This window comes from Lagopus muta, chromosome Z, assembly GCF_023343835.1.
Source record: "Lagopus muta isolate bLagMut1 chromosome Z, bLagMut1 primary, whole genome shotgun sequence".
Taxonomy (NCBI): domain Eukaryota; kingdom Metazoa; phylum Chordata; class Aves; order Galliformes; family Phasianidae; genus Lagopus; species Lagopus muta.
In genome coordinates this window covers 52,153,990-52,176,510 of record NC_064472.1, presented here as the reverse complement: position 1 = coordinate 52,176,510, position 22,521 = coordinate 52,153,990, and the positions used below count along the sequence as shown (strand labels likewise).

Here is a 22,521-nt window from a genome sequence, read left to right as displayed (position 1 = left end):
CTAGACAAGTGAAATTTTAAGAATCCAAAAGGAATTGGATTTGAGCATTTAAATGAAGAAAGAAATTTCCTTAAGTACAAAGTGGAGAAAAGTGCCTTACAACATGCCCATGTCTTCATTTATGAACTGGTAGCATAGGCTGAACCCTTCTCACTTGCTGCACTTTTTGGATCCTTCCTCCTTTCAAATATTTACGTGGATAGCGAAGGAATCACATATGGCTGTTATGATTTCTATTAGTGATTAGAGTACAGAACTCAGGCTGAAAGACGCCAGTATAGAAAAATCTGTGGAGCTGCCCTTCAAAACAACAGAACTGACTGTGCCGAAGTGCACTGTGACAGTCATTGCAGCTTGAACACGCTAGGCAAACCACTTCTTCTGTCCAAGCCCCTTCCAGGATCCACTGCTGCTTTGAAGCATGTTCCTTCTTTCTCTCCTTTTTATTGCTACTTTGTGGTGGCTGGCTATAAGAAAACAACCAAAACTATATTCAACATGTGCCAGGTTTTTTGGTCACTATCTAGGAATATATTTAATTTATATTAACAGTTCAGCTACATAACAGCTTTGAAGAGAACTTCTGCCAAAATGGACTTCATACATAAAAAATGCAGAGTCAAACTCTTTCCTCACAAGCATACAGATGTATTATTAACATTTACATGTAATGAAAAAACAATCTTCAAAACTCTATCCTTGTAACTTAAATTTTAAACTTTCTTTCTAAACTACACGAAAGAGACATGTTTTCTAAAGAATCTGTACAAACTGGCATAGGGTTTTTTAACATGCTAGAAAGAATTGAGCCAAAGATGATATCACAAAGTCCCTTATGCTTAAATGAAAATGTTAAATCAATTAGCAATTGCAAGAATAAAAAAGAAACTATTTGCTGTATGTTGCTTAAAAAAAACCCCAACTCTTCATGCCCTTTCGAAAGTGACTATATTATTATTATACAACATGAAAACAGCAACATATTCTCACCTCTTCAATGCTACAAAAGCCTTATTAGCATACACTTTAGAAATTATAATCAAAGAGAAGTAGTCACTAAAGAGAACTCTGAAGAATCTATAAATATATATATATATACAGACTATACCTTCAAGAGTTAATGTACTATTTTGAACTCAAGTACTACAGTAAGACAGCTTTGACAAAGAATCTTTACAACCTCTAAAATAAATTCTTTTAACATATTTCATATTTATTCCCATGTGAATGAATGTCCTTGGAAGAATTATCTACTAGATAAAATTCTAAGATGAAATGTAAGTCTAGACTTAGTAAAGGAAGGGTGGAGACTGATATTACAACCTATGACAGCTGCTAATTTATGAGATGCTCATGATTGCTGCAGACCTGTCCAAACTGCAGCAAATGGCAGCAAACTGTAGGGCTGGGAGGAATGTGCTGCCTGGCATGCCACACCTTTGTAGAAAGTTAGAAATCACTTTGACTTCTACATTTATTCTAGCCTTGAACTACCAGATGTACATGCTGAAATACACAGTAACAAACATGTTCATCCCAAGTACTCGACTGCTGTTTCTGTAAAAGAATTTCTGAAATACAGCAAGTATAGCCACCTGGAACAGTAACAGAACACATCGTAGAGGGTTCAAGGTTTTTGCTGGTAGCGCTCTTGCACAAATACATTCAAAACTTCCTGTAATAACATACTACTATTGCATTCTGAAAGGGCTTGCCATTATTTTTCTCCTGGAGAGGGTCCAGCAGAGAGGCAAAGACGATAAAGGGCCTGGAGCACCTCCCCTGTGAGGAAAGGCTGAGCAACCTCGGTCTGTTCAGCCTAGAGGAAAGAAGACTCAGAGGTGATCTTAGTAATGCTTATAAATATGTTAAGTATGGGAGAGAAAGGGCTATGGCCAACCTCTTTTCAGTGGTCTATGGGGACAGGGCAAGGGGAAATGGCCATAAGCTGGAACATAGGAAGTTCTAAAACCAATATGCAGAAGAACTTTTTCATGGCAAGGGTGATGGAGCTCTAAAATGGGCTGCCCAGACGTGCCTGTGCCATCTCCCTGGAGATATTCAAGACCCATTCAGATGCCTGCTTGTGCAGCCTGCTGTAGTGAGCCTGCTTTGGCAGGGGTGTTGGACTTGATGATTTCTGGAGGTCCCTTCCAACTTCTACAATTCTGTGATTCTGTGACTACCTGACAGTCAGAAGAATTTTACTTACACATATATATATGCACACTCATAGACATATATACAAGGGCCGCTCCGAAAGTAATGCCTCTTATTACATTGGCCCACGATGCCAGAGCCAGATGTTGGTAGTATGGTAGCAGAAGATGAATCTTCCCATCCACATTCTGTTACATGTTGTTGCCGTGTGACAGATGGCAGCAGAGGAGCAGTCTGACAAAATGGTGTTTGACATGGAAGTGCACATGAAGCAAAGGGATGCCATTGAATTTTTCTGTGTCAAAAAAATGGCAACAGGTCACCTCTACTGGTGCAGATTTTACAAGAGCAGCTAGTTGGCTCTTGTCCATCAGTGGTGAAAATGCACAGCCAATAGTAGGGACTGTGTTGAAAAATAGTGTTCTATAGCTGAGAACTTGCTCTATCAAGTACTGTTATTGTGTTCTTTGCAGCTCTTGTAATTTCTATGGTAACAAATAAGAGGCATTACTTTTGGAGCAGCCTACGTTTGTAGATGGCATCTCTATATAGCTGTATTATAATCTGCAATGAATACATTGTACTAACACACTGCACTCTGCAGAAGTAAGGAAGCGCACATGCAATTCTACTTCAAGATTGAATAATAAAAATTTTGCCTTCGCAAATATTCGGTGATAAAATGGTTATTTACAATCAAATCTCTCAAAAATCTATTGGGATAATTTTTAATACTCTTTTAACTTTGCTTATAGAACATCAGTGTTTAATGAGCAAACAAAAAAAATCACCACATAAGTCACTGGATTCCTCCTGTGCGCTTACCTGAGCAACAGACTCTGACAAAATGAAATCTAACAGAAAAAAAAAAAAAAAAAAGACATGATTGAAAAAGTAGTATTTGGAATCCCTCAAAATACCCAAAAGGAATTTCATTACCTTCAACTGAACACATCTCTCCTTTTGGCTTGTATGTTCACAACTATTCTCCTTCTCTCACTTTTGGAAATAGATGTTTTTCTAGAAATGTGCAGAAAAAGAACATCTTAAAATAGCTGCACTGTCATCACACCGTAAGTGCATTAAATGTACAAATTTCACTAGACAATTGAGTCCTATGACTTTTCAGCAGTGTCACTAGGTTGGATGTGTGTAAAACTTCATAAATGAGAGATGGAAGTACATCTTGTTCTGTTTACACCAGAAAAAATACCAACTTTTTTTTTTCCTGAATATTATAAATCTTGACTAATCTCAATAGACACCTTTCCAGGTATTTGCTTACATGGAGAAGTAATGAAACAAAAACTAAACTGGTGATAAATTAAGATACGTCAATCACTGTTTTCATTTTCCATCTATGAGCTGTTTTTTGGTACTATGAAGTACCAGTAATACTGAACACATTAATTTACTTCCCATGTCTTCCGAAGACAAATTCAAGCTAGTCTCTGTTCTGTAGAAGAGACCAGTTTGTTTCTGCTGAATTCAACAGATACATCACAGAACAATGACTGACATAAATATGAAACAGCTGCAAATGATACATCCTAGCATTTACTATTTTGAATGCAGGTAGTTAAAAGCAGTTGCTAAAAAGCAGATATGAACACTGAACTAGGACTATGAGTAATTGTGCATAGACTGACAGAATTTCAACAACCCGGCACAAATGGTTCTACAAATTCCACAGATTGTTAGACAAAACAACATTCTCCAAGTGCTCTTAAGTGTATCATTACACAATCTGAGAATAAAGGACCAGGCTTCTTCATAGCAGGTGAGATACTCAAAGGCACTGAAGTGACTGATGTCATTCAGACAATTCTTAAAACTTCATCCAGAAACGTAGTAAAAGTAGTGAGACGTGAGTTACTTCCATATTCATGATTTCATAGGTTAGAGGCAAAAATGAGGTATATGGGTTATATAAATTCACACACTAACTTCTGCAAGAATATCCAGACTGTTTGGCACTTGAACTTACACCACTGAGAGGCTCAAGGTAACTGATCTACCTGTAATATAACCTTTTGATACTGAACTCAGTATTGAAGTACAGAACAACTCAGTATCCACTTCAGTTGAGCAAAAGCAAGGATAAGGAGCTGCTTATGCTTGGGGACCATGAAATAACCTTTCAGGAAATCAGAAGAGATCAGGGGCCATTTACTATTGAGATATTGTGGAGAAAAATGGGGCTTTATAAGAGCATTTCTGTTGCAAACCATCCTTTCATGGAAGTAGAAATCTAACACTGCTATTTACTAGGAGCAATTGAAAGTCATCATAATGCTAGTTACCTAAGAACAGAGACAGTAAGTGTTCAACACATTCTTTGCAAAAATTCCTCTATTGCAATATCACTACATAGTACCTTTAAGTACCATGCTAATGGTACTCAATTTCAAATAGCATTCAAATTCTTAACTTCAAAGAAGAGACTCAAGTTGCCACAATCCAACAATATCTTCTCCTTAGAAAAGGAATAGAGACTATGACAGCAAAATTATTTTCTGAAATCAAAACTATTAGTTAAAGGCACAAATCTACTGTCTTACACCACAGTATGTGAAGTTAAGTTTGCTATAAAAAACATTCATGGAAAGTACTTAATCAGTCCTTGTTAAGAAACCAGAGACGTTTCAATAACCTGACAGTACATCAAAGTTATACACAAACACAAATCAGTCAGCACAGACTTAGTATTTTTTAAAATCTCATTAACGTAATTATTTCCTGCTCAGTAAAAATGAAAATGACATGTTAGCATTTCAAAAACAGGAGAAAATGACCCTCAAGGCTTTATATGACTATAAAAACAAGCACCGGTACTTTATTTGCAAATTATCATGCACGAAATGATCAACTCAGCAAGTTCACCAGTTAATAAAGTGTGTGCTCTACCAGTTAAAACCAATTTACATGTAATGATATGCCTAAATGTGAATTTAAATGAGTTCTTGTCATTTCATGTTGAACAGCTGCTTTATCGTCACAGAATGGACACTGACCACAGTTCATCCTGCAGAAAAAGCAGACCATGCACAAGTTTCATGAGTCAACAGTAACTAACTGCAAAGAAATTTGTTTTCTATAAAAAGACAGCCTCTGATTGCTAAGATACGCTTATTTTCCAGTCAAGTTAACAAAAATGCTTTTTAAGAGTTTGTTTTCAGGTATTTATTGTATATAGCACAATCAGAACAAATACACAGTATGAATCACCACTGTTTTCTCACCTCTTAACCTACTGGATTTCTCTTTCAAAGTAGGAAAAGAACCCTGAGGCTGCCACAGAACAAAGAACATTTCATTATCATCCCTGTTGTATATAAATATGCATTATTAGACTCTTCGAAAAGGATATTCTGGGTCCTTTATAGAAGAGAATTCTAGTCTTTTTAGCAGCGTATTAGTCATATCCCCACACAAAAAGTACTTAACACAGTCACCACAAACTTAAAATAACTAAGATAAGTGAAATAAAGTTCCTTAACAGCAGACAGTACCGATCAGATGATATTTTGGAAGAATGCAAGACAAAGCCAATTTAAAGAATAATAATGCATTAGTAAGGCAGGACTCTAAGATATCTTCATGTAATACAATTAAATGAATATACTGGCCATGACTTCACCAAAAGGATGCCATTATGTGCTATTCTCATAAAAGTTAACTTTGTTTTACTAAGAATAATATAAGTTAGACAATCAAATTTGACATTTATCAAACAATAATCTTTTTCATTTCCCTTCACTTTATTTATAATGTACATATTCAGGTAGAATATTCACACATAATTTTTACTGATATACAGAATCATTTTAATGCATATTTGGTACAATTTTTTATTTTTGTTTTTTTGGCAGTCACTTTGATATTTGATAAAATGATAAACTTCACATCACATTTAGGTTTTGTCTATATAAAGAATTTAAAGAGCTTTTTTAAATTACAGACTGGTAAGTTTCATATGGAATATTTAAAATGCTGTATGAACCTGTGACCTTGCCTATACAAGGCCTTCAGATACTGTAATGAGCTTAAGTAGGCACACATTTCTATCCTGCCCCAGCATGGACACACAAAAGATGTTGGAACATCAGTATGATTTGCTTTAACTTTGGTGGTTGTAATATTCTAGGCATAGATGCAAAGTGCATCTTAGTGGTCCTCATAACTGTACATATACCCCATTTCATTTTAAAGGCATCTGCTTCTTTTATTCTCCCTTGTAGCGAGGAGATCTTTTCTCTTTAAACGCAAGAAGACCTTCAATTCTATCCTTTGTTGGAATAGTCTGCAAAGAGCAGAGTAACATTTCATTACAGATATAAAAAAAAAACATAAATCAAGAAAACTGTTTCTGTACAAATTTTTGTACCAGTTCTTCCCTGTAATATAGCACAACAGAAGAATGAAAACTGCAATGTATAGTCGGATGTAGGAAAGTAGCACTCACTTCAAAGGCATACAGTAAGGCTAAGAAACAGTCTGGGAGAAGGAGTCTCTTTTCTCTGAACAGATAACAGTGAGAATCTCTAGACTTTGTTTCAGGGTTTTCATGTGCTGGTTTCTTTCAGTTTCTTCGTTATGTGGCTGTTTTGGTGGGTTTTGGGGGAAATGGAGGTGGTTTGTAATCAGATCACTGCATACTTTAAGTAGGTGCATCTCTAATGCTAATGCTTCTGTTTCTGTCATCAAAAATTTATCATGAAGTTCAAGAACATGCAAAATAAGAATATACTATTCTCATGTTTTGCTGGCAAAGATGCTTATCTTGATTTTCTTTTGGAAAGCACACACGCTGTGAAGTCGCACATGCTTGTAAAGTGTCGTCTATGCTGTTACATGTTAAACCAAAAATCAATGGCAGATTGGAATAGATGCACAGCAATGCCTAGCTGGCATAGTATGGGACTGACAGTGCTTAATTTCCTTCAGCCAAACAGTTTCTGTCCTACACCTCCTTTCTTAAATTCCTCACTGAAAAAAATAATAATAAAAAAAAAAAATTAACTGGAAGGCATAAATACAGTGACAAAATATTTGTAGAAGAAACAACAAGTCTTCACAGAGTACTCAAGAAAAACCTCTTTTCTACATTTTTCATGTAATCATTGTTACATACCTGAGCATAACAAGCTTCTTCAATTGCTAGGCCTGTTACTAAGTCAACCTGAGGAAAAGAATTCAACATTCTTTAAAGCATATTTTTGTACATTTCAATTGCATTATTTCTTATCAGCTAACATATACCATGTTTCTATATGCCAAACTATAGAACATGTCTATGAAGTTCTTCTACACTACTTAACATAGAAATATCTCATTGCCAAGTGGTGACAGTGCCTTGCATTTCTGGAACAGTTCCTGTATATGGTGATAAAACTGTATGCAACACACTGTCAAAACAATGTACGCTCTTCATTTACAAATGATCAGAACTAAAAGTTATTACACACATGCACTTATTAATCATTTCAACTGCTACAAGGGAAAAACGATTTACTGCAAGATTGCTCCAAAATCACTCTGAAGAAAGCATCTTCAAAAATTCTTACAAGAAAACGGTGCCATGCTAAAAATTTAACATGAATTCAATTTTAAATGGATTTTAAAAAGTAAATGAAGCCAGTGGCAATCCTGCACCATCACCTACTTTTGAAAACAATTTTCTTTGTGGGCTGGTCTAAACAGCTGAAATGGCCATTCAGGAATGACTGAAATTACTTTTTCCTCAGTACTTCTCTGCCTTTCTAAAATGTCAGCTGCTGCAGAAATTATCAATTCTCCAAATGGCCAGGGAAAGGACTGTGGCAGCTATGCAACACAAGTAGATTGTCAAGTTAAGATAAGCTAAAAAGACTACCTAGAGAAGCCATGAAATCTCTGCCTTTATTAGCAATGGTAGGAACGTTTGGCTTCATCACTTTTGATATAGTAGATTTTGTCTTCAGTCTCAAGGCTGAACTACATGATAATAGAGAGTTCTTGAATTTGTTTCTGCAACTTTGAAAAGAAAAATGTTCTTAATTCGTACTCCTGGATTTAGATTCTGCATGTGATTCAACTTTCCCACACTGAATTACATGGTGTTCTGGTGCAGACCTTATTCATGTGCTTAATTTTAAGCAAGAATAGTCCTGCTGAGCTCAGCAAGATAATTCACAAGCCTAAAGTAAAATATACGTTTGGATGTGTTCAGGCCAGGTATTTAAGGAACTTCAGAACTTGGTTCACTACCATTTAAGAAGGGGTGGCAATTAGAGTGAAATATGAAATAGGTCTTCAGATATAATTATACAAGTAGTTTCTATGAAAGTAATACAAAAATACAAAAAGGTATCTCTTGGTCTTTGTTATGTAATAAACACTAAACTGAGAGCCTTGACAGAATTGATTTTTTCCTGCAGATTTATATTTGTAATATAACTTGTTCATAATAGTCTATGTTTACCTTCTGGAATTAATAGTTGGCAAAGTGCATTACACCTAGGCAGATGTGGGATCACTATGCCTTGTTGTTGAAATCAACATTCATTCTATTCTCAAGAGTTAAGAATCAATAAATACAGACATGAAAGTATTATGTTTAATCTTCAAAAAAAGTTGTGACCAAATGGATTTTGAAAGGCTATTAACTGAGAAACTAAACACACTTCTAGGAAAAAAAATATCACCACAGTAAACTTGCCTATCTGACTTCTGATTGTACTTATGGGAAGTACAAGTCCTTACCTCCATTCCCTGATCAATGGCCAGCTTTGCAACTCTCATTGCTACTGGTCCCTAAAATGAAAGACAAGGATTATTTAAACACTATCAAATTCTAAAAGATTGTGCAGTAAACAACCTGCACATTAATGTTCCTGTGCTGGTACCTTCTAGACTTTAGAAATTTATTAAACAGGTAAAATATCCTAAAATATACGACTAAAGTAGCTACTTTCTTCCAAACTTTTCTTCTTTCAATATTGAGAAAATATCAAAGATGCATATTGTTTTCAGAAATGGTGACTTAGCGTTTGGGGCTTACATGCTCTTTTGTCAAGATTGCTTGATTCCCATCAAAACCAGGCTCAGAATGGCAACTATAGGAGCACATCATTATAGAATTGAAAAATTTTACTGTTAAACTTTTGATCTGATAGAGAGCTTTACTAATTTTCTTTAATGCTATCTCCCATGAATTTTGCTACCTTGGGTGCCTCACTAGGAAAGCAAGTTTATCAAGAGCTCCCACTGCGAACAATAACCTGCACTCCATAGCATAATGGAACAGGTAGCAATCGGCTAACACAAAGACCCCTGTAAAGGTCACGATTAAACTTCTTACCAAAAGTTTTAAGTTCTAAAGCCCAGAAATTCAGCAAAATCCATTTTAACTCTTTTAGTAAAAGACAGAGATAAGATGGTGTGAAGAATCAATTATATAAAAGCATAATACTTTAATCAAATATATACACAAAGGACAGAAAGCAAATAGATCACTTTCCAGTACCAAATGAGTTTTGCTTTAATACTGAAATTGCACTCAAGGTTTTCAAAACAAAATCTACACTGAGATACACTCACTTTCATAACGACACTTCTGTGTCTCTTCTGAAGTGCTCAACAGTAATGGAATATTGAATAACTGCTTTATAGTAAAAATACCACGCTATTTTAATGTTCAAAGCATTAAAAGCGAAATATACAATGCAAACACACACTACAACACAAGTATTAACAAAGTTTATTTGCTTCACTGAAATTCTTACCAAGTAACCATACCTTTCAATAAATGAAAAAGATAATTTTTCATTGCTCTCTATATAAATAGAGTGGCTTCTTAATACGTAACTTCATGACAGTTTTTCTGAATACAGAAGATTCTTTTTTCTAGTGCTAATATTTATTAACAATTAAGAACAAAATAATTTGTTGTACCTGAGGTAAAAATTCTCTTGCCAGAGCTAGTGCTCGTCTGTATGCAGCATCCCCTGCTTCATTCTGTTCTACCACATGGCTAATCAATCCTATTGACTTTGCTTCCTCACCATCCACGATGCGTGCAGAGAAGATTAGCTCTTTAGCCAAAGATACTCCAATTGTACGAGGTAATCTCTGTGTTCCCCCTAATGTTTGAAAAAAAGAAAAAAATACAAATGTTAGTTTCACTAATTCATCTATCATAGAAACAGAGGTGATACTTGTTCATTCCAAATATCTTCACTTCTAATTCCATAAGCATTTACACGAAGCATAAAGAAATTGTACTAACATACAAAGACATTCTCAATTGCCTTTTTCAGTTCTAAAACTATGTTTAAAATGAAATAAATTGCTCTGTTTCTCAGAAAACATGTAAACAGATGTAAAGAGCTGAATAGAATTTGCTTGATTACAGACAGGCTACTTCACCTCATATTCAGCCAAATCCTAAAGGAAAACAGGTTCGCAACTATAACCAAAAAGTTGACTTATTTTAAAAATCTGTATATTTACGAGGTATTAATAATCACAATATGAACACTTCTGAAGAACAATACTCAAGAAGAACATGTACTCCAGGAAACAGTAGCCAGCACTAAAATTTCCATGTATTGAGGACAGTAAACATTTCTTACATAAACTAAAGACAAGGTATTTAAAATGACACATTCTCATCTTTTTTTCTGCAGTAGTGTTGAAATCTAAAGTCTTATCATAAAAAATATGGAAGAATAATGATGGATATAGATCGGTAGAGAAGGACATCTTCTTCAGTAACCGTATTAATCAGACATGTGTAGATTGCTTACTTATACTAAAAATTATCTAGAATTAACAAACTGTGATAGTGTGAGCATAACCATCGTCAGAATTGAAATACCAAAAGCAGTTATTTGTATGAATTATGAACAAAAATGGCCTTCATCTGGAACAATGTATTTTGAACCCATTCAAGAAATTCTGAACAGAATATCTGAAAAGAATATTCCACTAAGACAGACTGTCCATAACTTAGCAATTCTTTCCAAATAGCTATTTCTCCAGCAGTATGCTAATATATTTAAAATACAAGAGGAATATTTACAAAAATTTTCAAGGACAGCTGGTATAACACTGGACAAATTTATATTCAATTAATGTAAAGCAGAGTGACTTCCAATAGATAATGGTAGACTAAGCCTGTAGTATAGTTCTGTAGTCATTCAATTATCTTTCCTGACACAAATATACCAAATGAAAACAACAAAACCTTTCTGTGATTCCATGATCCAGCTTTCAATTATTACTTCTTATGAATCACAAGATTCAGCACAACCGTATTTCCTTCCATAAAAGCATACTTCCCTTTGAACACATTACATCATAGAAAAATGCAGGGAGCAGGCACAATTTACACCTTATGCCTTCCTAGAATATTAGAAAACCATGATATAAAACAAAAACCTGATATATGTTTTTCTGGGGTGAAACTGATATAACTAAAAAAAATGACTATACTCACAATAACTACAATAAAAATCCGTGGAATATCCACATTAGTAAAAACAAGCAATGTGATATTCTGTACAGTCCTAACAATCCAGGATGACTGTAGTAAGACCATCATCATAGTCAAAGATGACAGGCAATAGAAAGATAAACTCCTACTTGTATGTTCTGTTAGTTCAGCTAAGTGGGTGACAGTGCTAGCAGAAGAATTTTGCTAACAGCACCCATCAGTTGAAACACAGAATTTAAAGAAAGCCATTATTCTAGAACATTTTTATGGGGGGTAGAGGCTGCGGGTGGAGACTGAGGGGGGAGAACATCCGAACAAAACCCCTTTTAAAATACTACAGACCCTAAACAGTATGCTTTCCTACTAGTCTTGGCTGCCTCACTGGTAAGATTGACAGAAAATTACTTAAACTCCAGCTATAAAATTTAAATCCTAACTAAAGGCCACAAAAATATGAGCTGTGTTTTCAAGAAGTTTACTGCTTTAGGATACTAAACTGCACTGCCACTACTGCAAAGGAACATTTACTGACTTTTCTTGTTTTTTTCTTTTTTAAATATTGAACAAGTCTTTTCATTTCTCACCAAAAGAAGCTTTCATATCCCAATTAGTATCTATTCTTGAACATATTTACATGTACATCAGAACATTGCAGATGTCTACTCTGACTCTCTTTAGGAATAGTTTACTCATAAACTATTGCTTTCACCCGAGCAATAGAATCCAGATGAGCATCAGGCTTGATTTTTGATTAAAGAAAATAATCTGTGCAATTCTTAAGACCTGAAACCATAAGAATCTACTGATTCCATGACATCTGTTTCTTCTTTGTTGGTTATGCCTGATATTTTTTTCTGCTTAACTATCTTCCCTTCCTTCAGTGTTTTATCTCTTCTATTACTACTTCTACCAGGAAATCTTCAAAAAAAAAAAAAAATTAATTGTGTAACAGCATTTCATAACTTTGACAAAGAAATGGATATGTTTAAGCATGAAATACTGTTTATAAACGGAGAAAAAAAAAGTATTCTTGCCAGTGTCTTACATAAAAATGATTAAAGAACAAAAAAAAGCAGACTCTAGTCTATGTCATTTGGCTGTCTCCCACACTGCAAAGCCGTTAAGCAGAGGAGCGTGTTGATTTACATTCAAAGAGTAGAATACAACACTTCACTGCATGAATCATATGTACTCACTGGTAGGAATAAGATATACGCATACATAAAAGCAATTAGATAATTAATCAAATTCAAAGAACACACCAAAGTACACTTAAGTTACATCCATTTATGAAGAAAATACAGAAAGGACATTGCAGATAGACACTGTGCTATGGTAACACACTAAAACAAATTATACTTGCCAACCACAATCAGAGTGAAATGGAGAAACACCCAGTCTTCAAAGATATTACTTAACCAAGACATTTCATCTAAATGTAGAGGAAAATCTGACTGATGAATACTTGCTTCTTCTTCTCAAATTTAAGGACATCTCATTTCAAGGACCAGTGATCTAGTATTGCTCAGTGTGCTGATAAAAGTATTTGACATACAGTTAGAATGCAAATGCTTTCTTATCTGAGACAGTTTATATTTAATGTTGTGATAGCTGTAAATGCCAGTCTTAGATGACAGTAGTCTGTGTGGAAAGACACAGTAAATACAACACTGTTGTGTATTGGTATGAATACTGTTAAATGGTTTTTTTTTCTTAACAATTGATTCTCTATGAGAATTTATTTACTGTTAGCAATTCATCAATTACAAAATATGTACACAACTGGTTTGGATTAAGGGAATTACGTAATAAATTCCCAAGCATGTATCCAACAAGATGAAGCAACTAGCTTACTGGAAATAGATTCATCTTTCTGGCAGAAAATATCTACAGCCAGTAGTTTCTCATAGCTCAAGGCTCTGTCAAAACATATTGGATGAAATCCTATTTTGACAATAAAAAAAAAAAAAAAAATCCAAACTTAAATTTAAACTTAATAATAACTTTTATTAAGTCAAGTAAAAATTATTCTTTCTATTGCATTCTTCACAGCATAAGCTTTGCTTGACTTTCATTGGATTGAGTTAACTCACTTCCATCCAGTTTTGTCTTTTTAAAGATTCCTGCACCTTTGTTTTACTGATAAACAATGGTGAAATTAAAGTACACCAGCCACAAACTTTCTGATTGTCTTAGTCAGTCAAATATATCTTATGGGTATACTTGTGATTCTTACAGACAAGACTGTGAAGCATAGGCTTTTCTACTTTTCCATTGAAAACCATCAAAGAATGGAATGCAAAAGCCTACTGTTATTAGTATCTAACCATTATTTCATAAGAGTGTGTATTTTAATGTAAGATTTTTCAGTCATGAAAATACTACGCCAAATTTACATGCAACAAATATTTTACACTTCTAAAATACCTGCAGTCCATTGCTAAATAAAGCAATTTTGAAAAATATCAAACGTTCTAAAAGCCATAAAGACAATATTTAACAATGATTTTTTAACAGATTATTTACCAGATCAGGCCTTGGATCCTGCAAGGATGTAAGAGTTACAGCTAACTTAAACCTAAGAATAAATTATAATGGGATCAGACATCCCAAATCCCTTCAAAAAAAGAAAACATAAAGAGCCCATAATAGGCATGAAGTAAGTAACTAACTACTGAAATCAGCTTAGGCTGGTAAGGACATCATCAAAGATGCAAAGGACAAGGTGAAAACCACATGAAGAAAAAAGGAAACAAAATGCTATCTCATAAGACAAGAAAAGCAGCAAGCTGACAGAGTAGGCAATTAGGCAAGGCCTCTCTCATTTCTGGCCTTATCAGTAGTTTGGAAAATGGGCAGAGACCTGGAAGAAATACACTGCTGAGCAAGCCCAAGACAGTGGCTGAAGTCTGACTCAGAAGTTGCTTCAGGTCTGTGATGACTGAGAACAGAAGCAGTAACCAGAAAGGATTTAGTGGGAAGCTGCCATAAGGGCTAGTGGGATTTTATCTCACCAGTCAAGCAAAAGAAATCTCTGCAGCAATCTCAATCACAGCTTCACCTAAGATTGAAGGCGATGGAATTCCAGCTACCTACAGCAGCCTGGCAGCTGCAAACCTCAGCTCCAAAAATTCCAACCTAACCTGAAAATTACTTCTTATTTTCACAATCTGTTTTATTCATCTGCATCTGTAGATTGGCTTACTTAAAAACCTATTAAAAAATGCCTGGATTATATCAAAACTTCATGTCTGAGTGGCTAGAAAGTGGCAGCTTGAGTCAGTAGAATGTAGTACTTGGCTTGAAGATGTGGGAAGGCTCAGGATTTGTAAAAGAAAGTATAAATATATTCTCAGAATTCACTAGCAGTTAAATAATCACAGCCTTTGTACAGAAAGATGAAATTATTATGTAATTTAGAAAATATGATTTATTTTCAAAGTAAGTAATTCTCTTGATAATTAAGAAAGATTTAAAAAAAAAATGGTTTCCCAGCAGATACTTGAATATATGAAATTAATCTGGAACTCAATTTTAAAAGGCACTCCAAAACGGATTCAAGATCTGGTGTGAGGCACATTCTACATATTTCCATCACAATTGCTGTACATTCTGCTCCACCTCCAGACCTTTTGCACTGCATAGACTCTACGGTCAGAACAAACATCAATTGGAAAGCACAGGTTTGTGTTATTCCACATGAATTCCCATGTCTCACAGCTTTAGCAATGCATTTGCTGACAATTAACATTATCATTTTTTCCTTGAATTATTTAAGAAAAAAAAAAAAAGAGAGAGAAATACATAGGGCTATTAGTCAACTTATTAAATTTTACATAGACATAAGCAAATGCAACAAAAATGAGCTCACACTAATTATTCAGTAAGGCCAAATGCGTTTCTACTGCTCCAGATAGGAACTTGCTCTTACTGTCCTTTAGGATGCAGTAACAGAAAATGAACTTAAGTAAAATTAAAAAGTACATACACTTTACAACATAACTCATCTTGCTGTAGATAGAAATTAATGGCCCAGGAGAAGGCATTTTCCAGTTTCAAAATTACACCCACACATTTATGAAGTCATTACTGAGCTGGAACAGGTAGGAGGTTCAGAGCAACGCTGTTCTGAACGACCATACTTAAGAAATCATGTGGACTTTATGAGTAATGCCAGGCAAAAACTTTTTTAAAACCTGTATTTGAAATAAATGATTTTCTAGTTCTTATTCTTAAAGTTCTGGATTGATTACAGCACCTCAATTTTCATTAAGGACAGACAAACAAACAAACAAACAAAAATAAAAATACAGAGACAGGCCAAGTAAGAAATACAGAAAAGTGGATTAACAGTGTTATCCTATTTTCATTTACACTCAGAATGAGCTTGCAGTCCCAAATTGAGATAATTTAGCTGTTAGTAACCAGAAGTCAAATAAATAAACAATAAGCAAAGCAGAACCAGATTACTAAATCTAAAGTATTTATTGTTTATAAGCAAGTAACTTTAATATTCTCTTCGCTTCAGTGCTCTCTATACAGAAGTCTACCACTTTGTCTATCCAAGTAGCAAAGAAACCCATTACAACACTAAACTGCTACCCTTAATTCCATTCCAAACTCGAATCCCTTCTCCCATCCTGACTACTATTAAGTCTACTTACAACAATTCCAAAGCAACGTCTTTTATTTAAAGCTTTATTTAAGAATTTAGGTTTGAAATTAGTAGTCTTTGAAAATCTTTGGCTTCAGCAGCTCTAAGGAAAAAATAATCAGTGGTCAATTTTGAATAGGAGTCCAGGGAAAGCAGCAGAGCTACTGAAATTGTAGGACACAGAGTGGCTAAGGAAGTGCAACTCCTGGTATCTATCTGGACTTGTGCAAAGTACTTGATACAGTCCCACACAACATTCTTGCCTCTAAACAGGAGAGATGTAGTTTTGGTGGATGGACCACTCCATGGATATAGAATTGGCCAAAGAGTTGCTGCCACTGGCTCTATGTTCAGGCAGAGATCGAGAATGAGTGATGTACCTCAGGGGTGTCTGTACAAGGACTGGAACTATTTAATATCTTCGGTGGTGACACAGTTTGCAGATTTATACAGTTTGCAGATGATACCAAGCTGAGCGGTGCAGCTGGTACTGCAAAGGAAGGAGATAATATTCAGTTGGACTTTAATAGGCTTGAGAGAGGAGTGCATGCAAAACTCAGGAAGATCAACAAGGCCAAGTGCAAGTCCTGCAGCTCCACTGAGGCAATCCCAAACATGAATACAGACTGGGAGGTGAATAGACAGCAGCAGCTCTGCAGAGAAGGACTTTGGGATCCTGATGGATAGAAAGCTGGATATAAGCGAGCAGTAATTACTTGTAGCCTGGAAGCACAACTATATCCTGGGCTGAATCAGGCAAGGAGAAGGATTGGATTGCCACCCATTCTGCCATTGTGAGATGGTGCATATCCCAAACTGAAGTCCTCAGGCAGAGCAAGGGGGAACTCAAATACCTCCCTTGCTTCAGAGGGCTCTCTGGCTGAGACTTGGGGTTGTTTAGTGCAACGAAAAGAAAGCTACGGGGAGAATTCATAGACACCTTTCAGTACTTAATGGGGGCCAACAAGAAACACGGGGAGAGACTTTAGCAGTGTGTATGAGAAAGGCTAACAGTTTAAACTAAAAGAGAATAATTTAAGTTACGTAAAAAGACTAAATTCTTTACTGTGACAGTGTTTACATACTAGAACAGGCTGCTCAGAGAAGCTGCAGATGCCCCATCACTGGAGGTGTTTAAGGACAGTTTGGATGGGGCCCTGAGCAGCCTGTCTAGTGCAAAGTGTCCCTGCCAACAGCATGAGAGATGGAAGTGGATGGCGTTTAAGCCCCCCTCCAATCCTAATCATTGTATAACCCTACCTGTAAGAACAATCACATAATAACATCTATTAGAAATTAACAGTTAAAATAAATCCACCACAAATGTAAATAAAATGTAAACATGTATTCAGTGTACGTTACAGGATATTCTTTGTACTAATTTCAGGCAGTTAGATATCTGTATGTCTAGCTTTAGACAACAAAAGACTATTTTTTTCTGATGTACATTTGAAGGTGACTCTTGTTCTCTTGCAGATAATTACCATTTTATTTAATTCACATTCTTAACATTTTAAGAATAACTTTTAAAAATTTTGACTACAAATTCTACCCCAGCAAGAGCAATCAGAAAATTGTGTATTTTAACATTGTGCTGTTTGGGATTATTTATGTGTTTTTGCTATAGAAAACTCTGTTACATCGAATTCTAATAAAGCTGTAATTCCTAAAAAAAAAAAAAAAAAAAAAAACCAAAACCACCACCACCAACAAAAACACACAAAGACCACCACCACCACAAAAAAACAAAAAAAACAGAAAACAAACCAACAACAACAACAACAACCAACCAGAACAGCAACAGACAGGGAATTAACAAAGACAGAGCTCAAATCAGCAATTATTCTTAGGCTGTAGCCATCAGACCGTTACAGTACTAATGAAAGGGATTGCATTAAGAAAGGTCATGGTCACCTGCTGTCATTCTTCTCACGTGCTGCTGTGACAGAGCAATGCAGAAAAGAAGTCACTACTCATAGTATGCAATGCAAGAGGACAGCACGCAACTGTAATTCTTCTCCTATACATGAAGAAGCTAATGCTAATTAGATTCTTCTGCTACCTAATCACGGACCTTTGCAGTTTTAAGGATCAAAGAAATTAGATATTAATTTTGTTTTTCTTAGATCCTACTTGCAAATTACAGGATGAGAGACAGTTGCAGCTATATGTACTACAAATAATGAAGAAATGAATTTATATTGCTACAATGACCTAGGATAGCAGCTGGGAACACAGCACTTGTAAAAAAAAATGTATCTTTGATTAGCTTAAGTTTACATTAGAATAGTTTACCTCAAGGCCTAAGGAACAACAAGATAGATAACACCACTTGCTTCTCACTAGCAGGTCTCATCAGGCAGGACCATTCTGTCCTGAGCAGATCTTGGTGCTGAATGCTTTCTGCCTTCAGAAGCAGCTATAGCCTGGCTGCTGCTCCAAGTCTGGCATCACACAAGGCACTTTGAGATCCTCTGACCCTGCTTGGGCAACAATCCACCTGCTCAATGGTAAAGCTCCCCTAAATCCGTAGCAATTTAGTCACATTTTACTGGAGCCTGGATACTTCAAAAGAGACTTCAAAAGCTCTTCAAAGAGACCTTCAAAGAGCATATGGCAAATAAGCAAAGAAGTTAAAACGGGAATTTCTTTAAATAAAGACACTTCACCCTTGAAATCCATACAGAATCATGGAACCTTTAGAAAAAGAAAAGATATGCTAAATAAAATAAAAATCCCTTGTAGATTCAATTTGCCTGCAAGAACTGGAATTTCATGAACAAGCATAAAACTGCCCCATCTTATTTGCCTTGGTCTTTTTTTTTTTCCTCACAAAAAGCAGAATTTTTAAAAACCATCCCCATCTCCCCTTCCTTTTCAAGCCAGATGTGTTTCACCTCAACAGACTCCTTTCCAAGCTGCCCTCATTGTAGCATTTCTTCTTGCAAGAGACCAGCAAAACAGAGCTCAGAAACCGAAAGCCCTTATCGTATCTTCATTGTCAACTCTAATCAAGCAGGGCTGTATCCTCCCATGCGTGTGTAATTTAAGGTCACACAGAAAAGCAGGTGTTCTGTGGAAACAGACAATGGAACATCATACCCCTTATACTTTCTACAAAACCAAATATAATTTGAGGTAAGTCATATTGCAATATTACTCTCTCAGTCCCTCTTGCCTGGTTGTTTGGTCATGTATCAATTTCCTTGATTGCTTTTGCTTGTTACTTTAGAAGTTGAAAACATCATTTCCAGTGAAACAAAATACCTAATCTGAAACAAAACATTTTGTTTATATTACTTGACTTTGACTGATAATTCAGTACACTTACTGACCTGAAACTTCAATTATTCTGATAGCCCTTCCTGCACTCAAAAATGTCTTGCTAAAAAAAAAGTACCATTCTTCTCCAGTCTGCTACTCATACTCAAGCTATGTACTACTTCATGATCATGAAACTTCACAGAAAACAAATGCCTCTGTTATTTGCACTGACAAAAAAAAAAAAAAAGTCAAGAATTTTTATTATTATATGTTTCTTGCACTGTAGATATGGAGTTCCTTCAATCAGCAGTATTTTTAATTATTTTGCACCAATAATTTATAGCCCTACTAATATTCAGATCCCCTCCTCACTTGTTAATATCAGGACAGAGGTCTAGGTGCACACCTGTGACTTCAGGCTGGTAACTTCACATCTCACAGACAACCTCCCTCTACTTATTACACTGAACACTGCCATGATTCCTCACAATGTTGCTTTAGATCATTTTTTTAATCTTTCCCCTAAATAAGAGAGCAATGGTGGTCTCATGCATGCATGCCACATGGGAAAGAGACAACTACTTTCCCCTCAAAGAAGAGAGAAACCACCTTGCAGAACTCTTATGCTAAAAATCCTGAGAAACAGAATATGTGGAATAAGCTTAGAATCATAGAATCATAGAATCATAGAATCATAGAATCACCAAGGTTGGAAAAGACCTAAAAGATCACCCAGTCCAACCGTTCACCTATTACCAATAGCTCCTACTAAACCATGTCCCTCAACACAACATCCAGTCTTTCCTTGAACACCCCCAGGGTCGGTGATTCCACCACCTCCCTGGGCAGTCCATCCTTAAATGGCAGGGAGCTACAACAGACGGCTGTAATTGGAATTAGAATTTTCAATGAGCCTTTGCAAAGGTTCAGTTACCTCTTTTTGCGGAAAGATCACCTCTTTTCCAAGACAGAAGCCAAATGAGGGCTTCCTCTACCTGACCCTTCTCTAAAAACATCTGGAAAAAATTGATGTGATTATCTAGATTCTGGCAGGTCAATAAATATGTTTCTATTTTCTTAGCATCATCAAGAAAGCCAAGCTCAAGAGACTTATTATGAGGATTATACAGTCCAAAGTAAAAAGGAGGATTCTGCTTCATAACAAACTAAAAAAATGCTATCCTTTCTGGCAGGTATTAACTGCATTAGTATATTGAGCTAAAAGTTCAACACTAAACTAGGTTCCTTGATCCTCTTTTAGTTTGGATAATTTTAATCTCTGCACAGACATTCATAGTTCTTGATACCCAGATGCAAAGTGTCAAAAATAACAACTAAGCCTCTGAAACACTGAATTCTACGTTTTTGGTGTTTTTTTTTTTTTTTTTTTTTTTTTTCTGAAAACTTCAATATCTACACCAAATACATTGCATCCTGTTTTCCTGTTTTCTTTACCATTCCACAAAACATCCACAGTGTTAACAATTGGTTGTCATGAGAAAAATTAGCAGTCACCAGTTAACACTGTTTTTTTTGAGATCTCAAATGACACTAAACTACAAAAATACCATTAATAAAAAGCTAAAACTGCCTTTTGATGGACTTTTTTCCTATAAGCTTTTAATTCCGCTGTGCATGAGAACCCAGGGACAAAAAGACACTCTTGGTCATAACCTGAACATACATTAGAAGAAGTGGAGGTGGTGAAGAAAAGAGAGGAATCCATTATCTCAGAAAGACAGAAATCTGTAACAGTTGGCTCAGATAAGTCTCCACAGGCAGAGAGGCTCTATGAAGTGATAAGGGAAACAGTTCTTCAGCAATCATTTTGTCCAACTTCTTTTCTTCTGAACTAGCTTCTGCAGCTGTTTTTTTTCAGGCAGACTATATAATCACCATTTTATTCATTGAATTTTCTGGAAATTGCTGCAAAATATCAGACATACCATGAATTAGATATTAATTGGAGAACTATTTAGTCTTCTAACATAATACGGTCATAACTCGAAATGGAAATAACTGAGCTCCCTATTATTACTCACTGATGATGGGATCTCAAAATGAATGATATATTTTTATCTCCTTAAAATTTAATGTTGACCATTTAGAATTTTTTGTATCGCCTTGGCCTGATAAACAGACCCTGCTTACTTCAATGTCTACAACTATATGCCTGTTGAAAACGGAGCCACAGTAAATTACCAAAATGTGCTTCAGTTTCAGAGAACTGTCATATTTCATTCATCATTTACTATCCTTTCTGAGACTTCAGCAGATGGGTCAGAAGCGTTTACTGAGAAACTCATCAGTGTTCTGAAATGCTACAATGACAATCATACAATATGCTTAAAATGAGAAAGACCGTCCTTCTTCTCTACAGTGCCAATAATCTGCGGCTGGTTCTTACGTGAATATTCTAAAATCAGTTACTGAGCCTCTGGAAGAAATTGCTTGGATTACAGTTACAGCACTATCACTTCCTTCATTTATTCTCTCTTTTTTTTTTTTGTTGTTCATCTACTATTTTATCCATGCATAAGACTGGTTTCACTTCTACCCTTACAGTGGCATTACAGAATCACAGAATTCACAGGTGGCAGCATGAACTTCCATGTAAAAAAATGTTTTGAAAACATTTAACTTAAATAATGCTACGGAGCAGAGAGTAATACTGATATTGAATTATATTGAACATGAATCCAATATTTTTGATCTTACGTGCTTCAAGACTGCTGAATAGTAATACTGCTAAACACAGAAAGTGTCCACTTGTGATATTTCTAACAGACTGCTTTTGCTATTTTATTTATTTATTGATACATAAAAAACCAAGAACTTGAATAAGCTAATAAGAGCCTTCCTTCTACTTGTTTCCCCCTAAGTAACAGCAACAATTTTACTTAAAACTTCCCATGTAAAAATACAAGGTTTCTTTTGAACAAACAGCAACATTTTCGAATTCAAA

General features: G+C 35.4%; 1 protein-coding gene across 1 annotated transcript in view; it reads right to left on the bottom strand.

Moving 5' to 3' along the window:
• Window positions 1-3,037: 3,037 nt before the first annotated feature.
• The window catches only part of AUH (AU RNA binding methylglutaconyl-CoA hydratase), a 118,294-nt gene continuing 98,810 nt past the window's right edge, over window positions 3,038-22,521 (bottom strand). The window contains exons 8-11 of the mRNA XM_048932527.1: window positions 10,096-10,283; window positions 8,905-8,955; window positions 7,295-7,342; window positions 3,038-6,463 (exon numbers count right to left, since the gene is read on the bottom strand). Of these exons, the coding sequence (XP_048788484.1) occupies window positions 6,386-6,463; window positions 7,295-7,342; window positions 8,905-8,955; window positions 10,096-10,283 (365 nt within the window). The 3' untranslated portion in view covers window positions 3,038-6,385. The remainder of the gene's footprint in view (window positions 6,464-7,294; window positions 7,343-8,904; window positions 8,956-10,095; window positions 10,284-22,521) is intronic.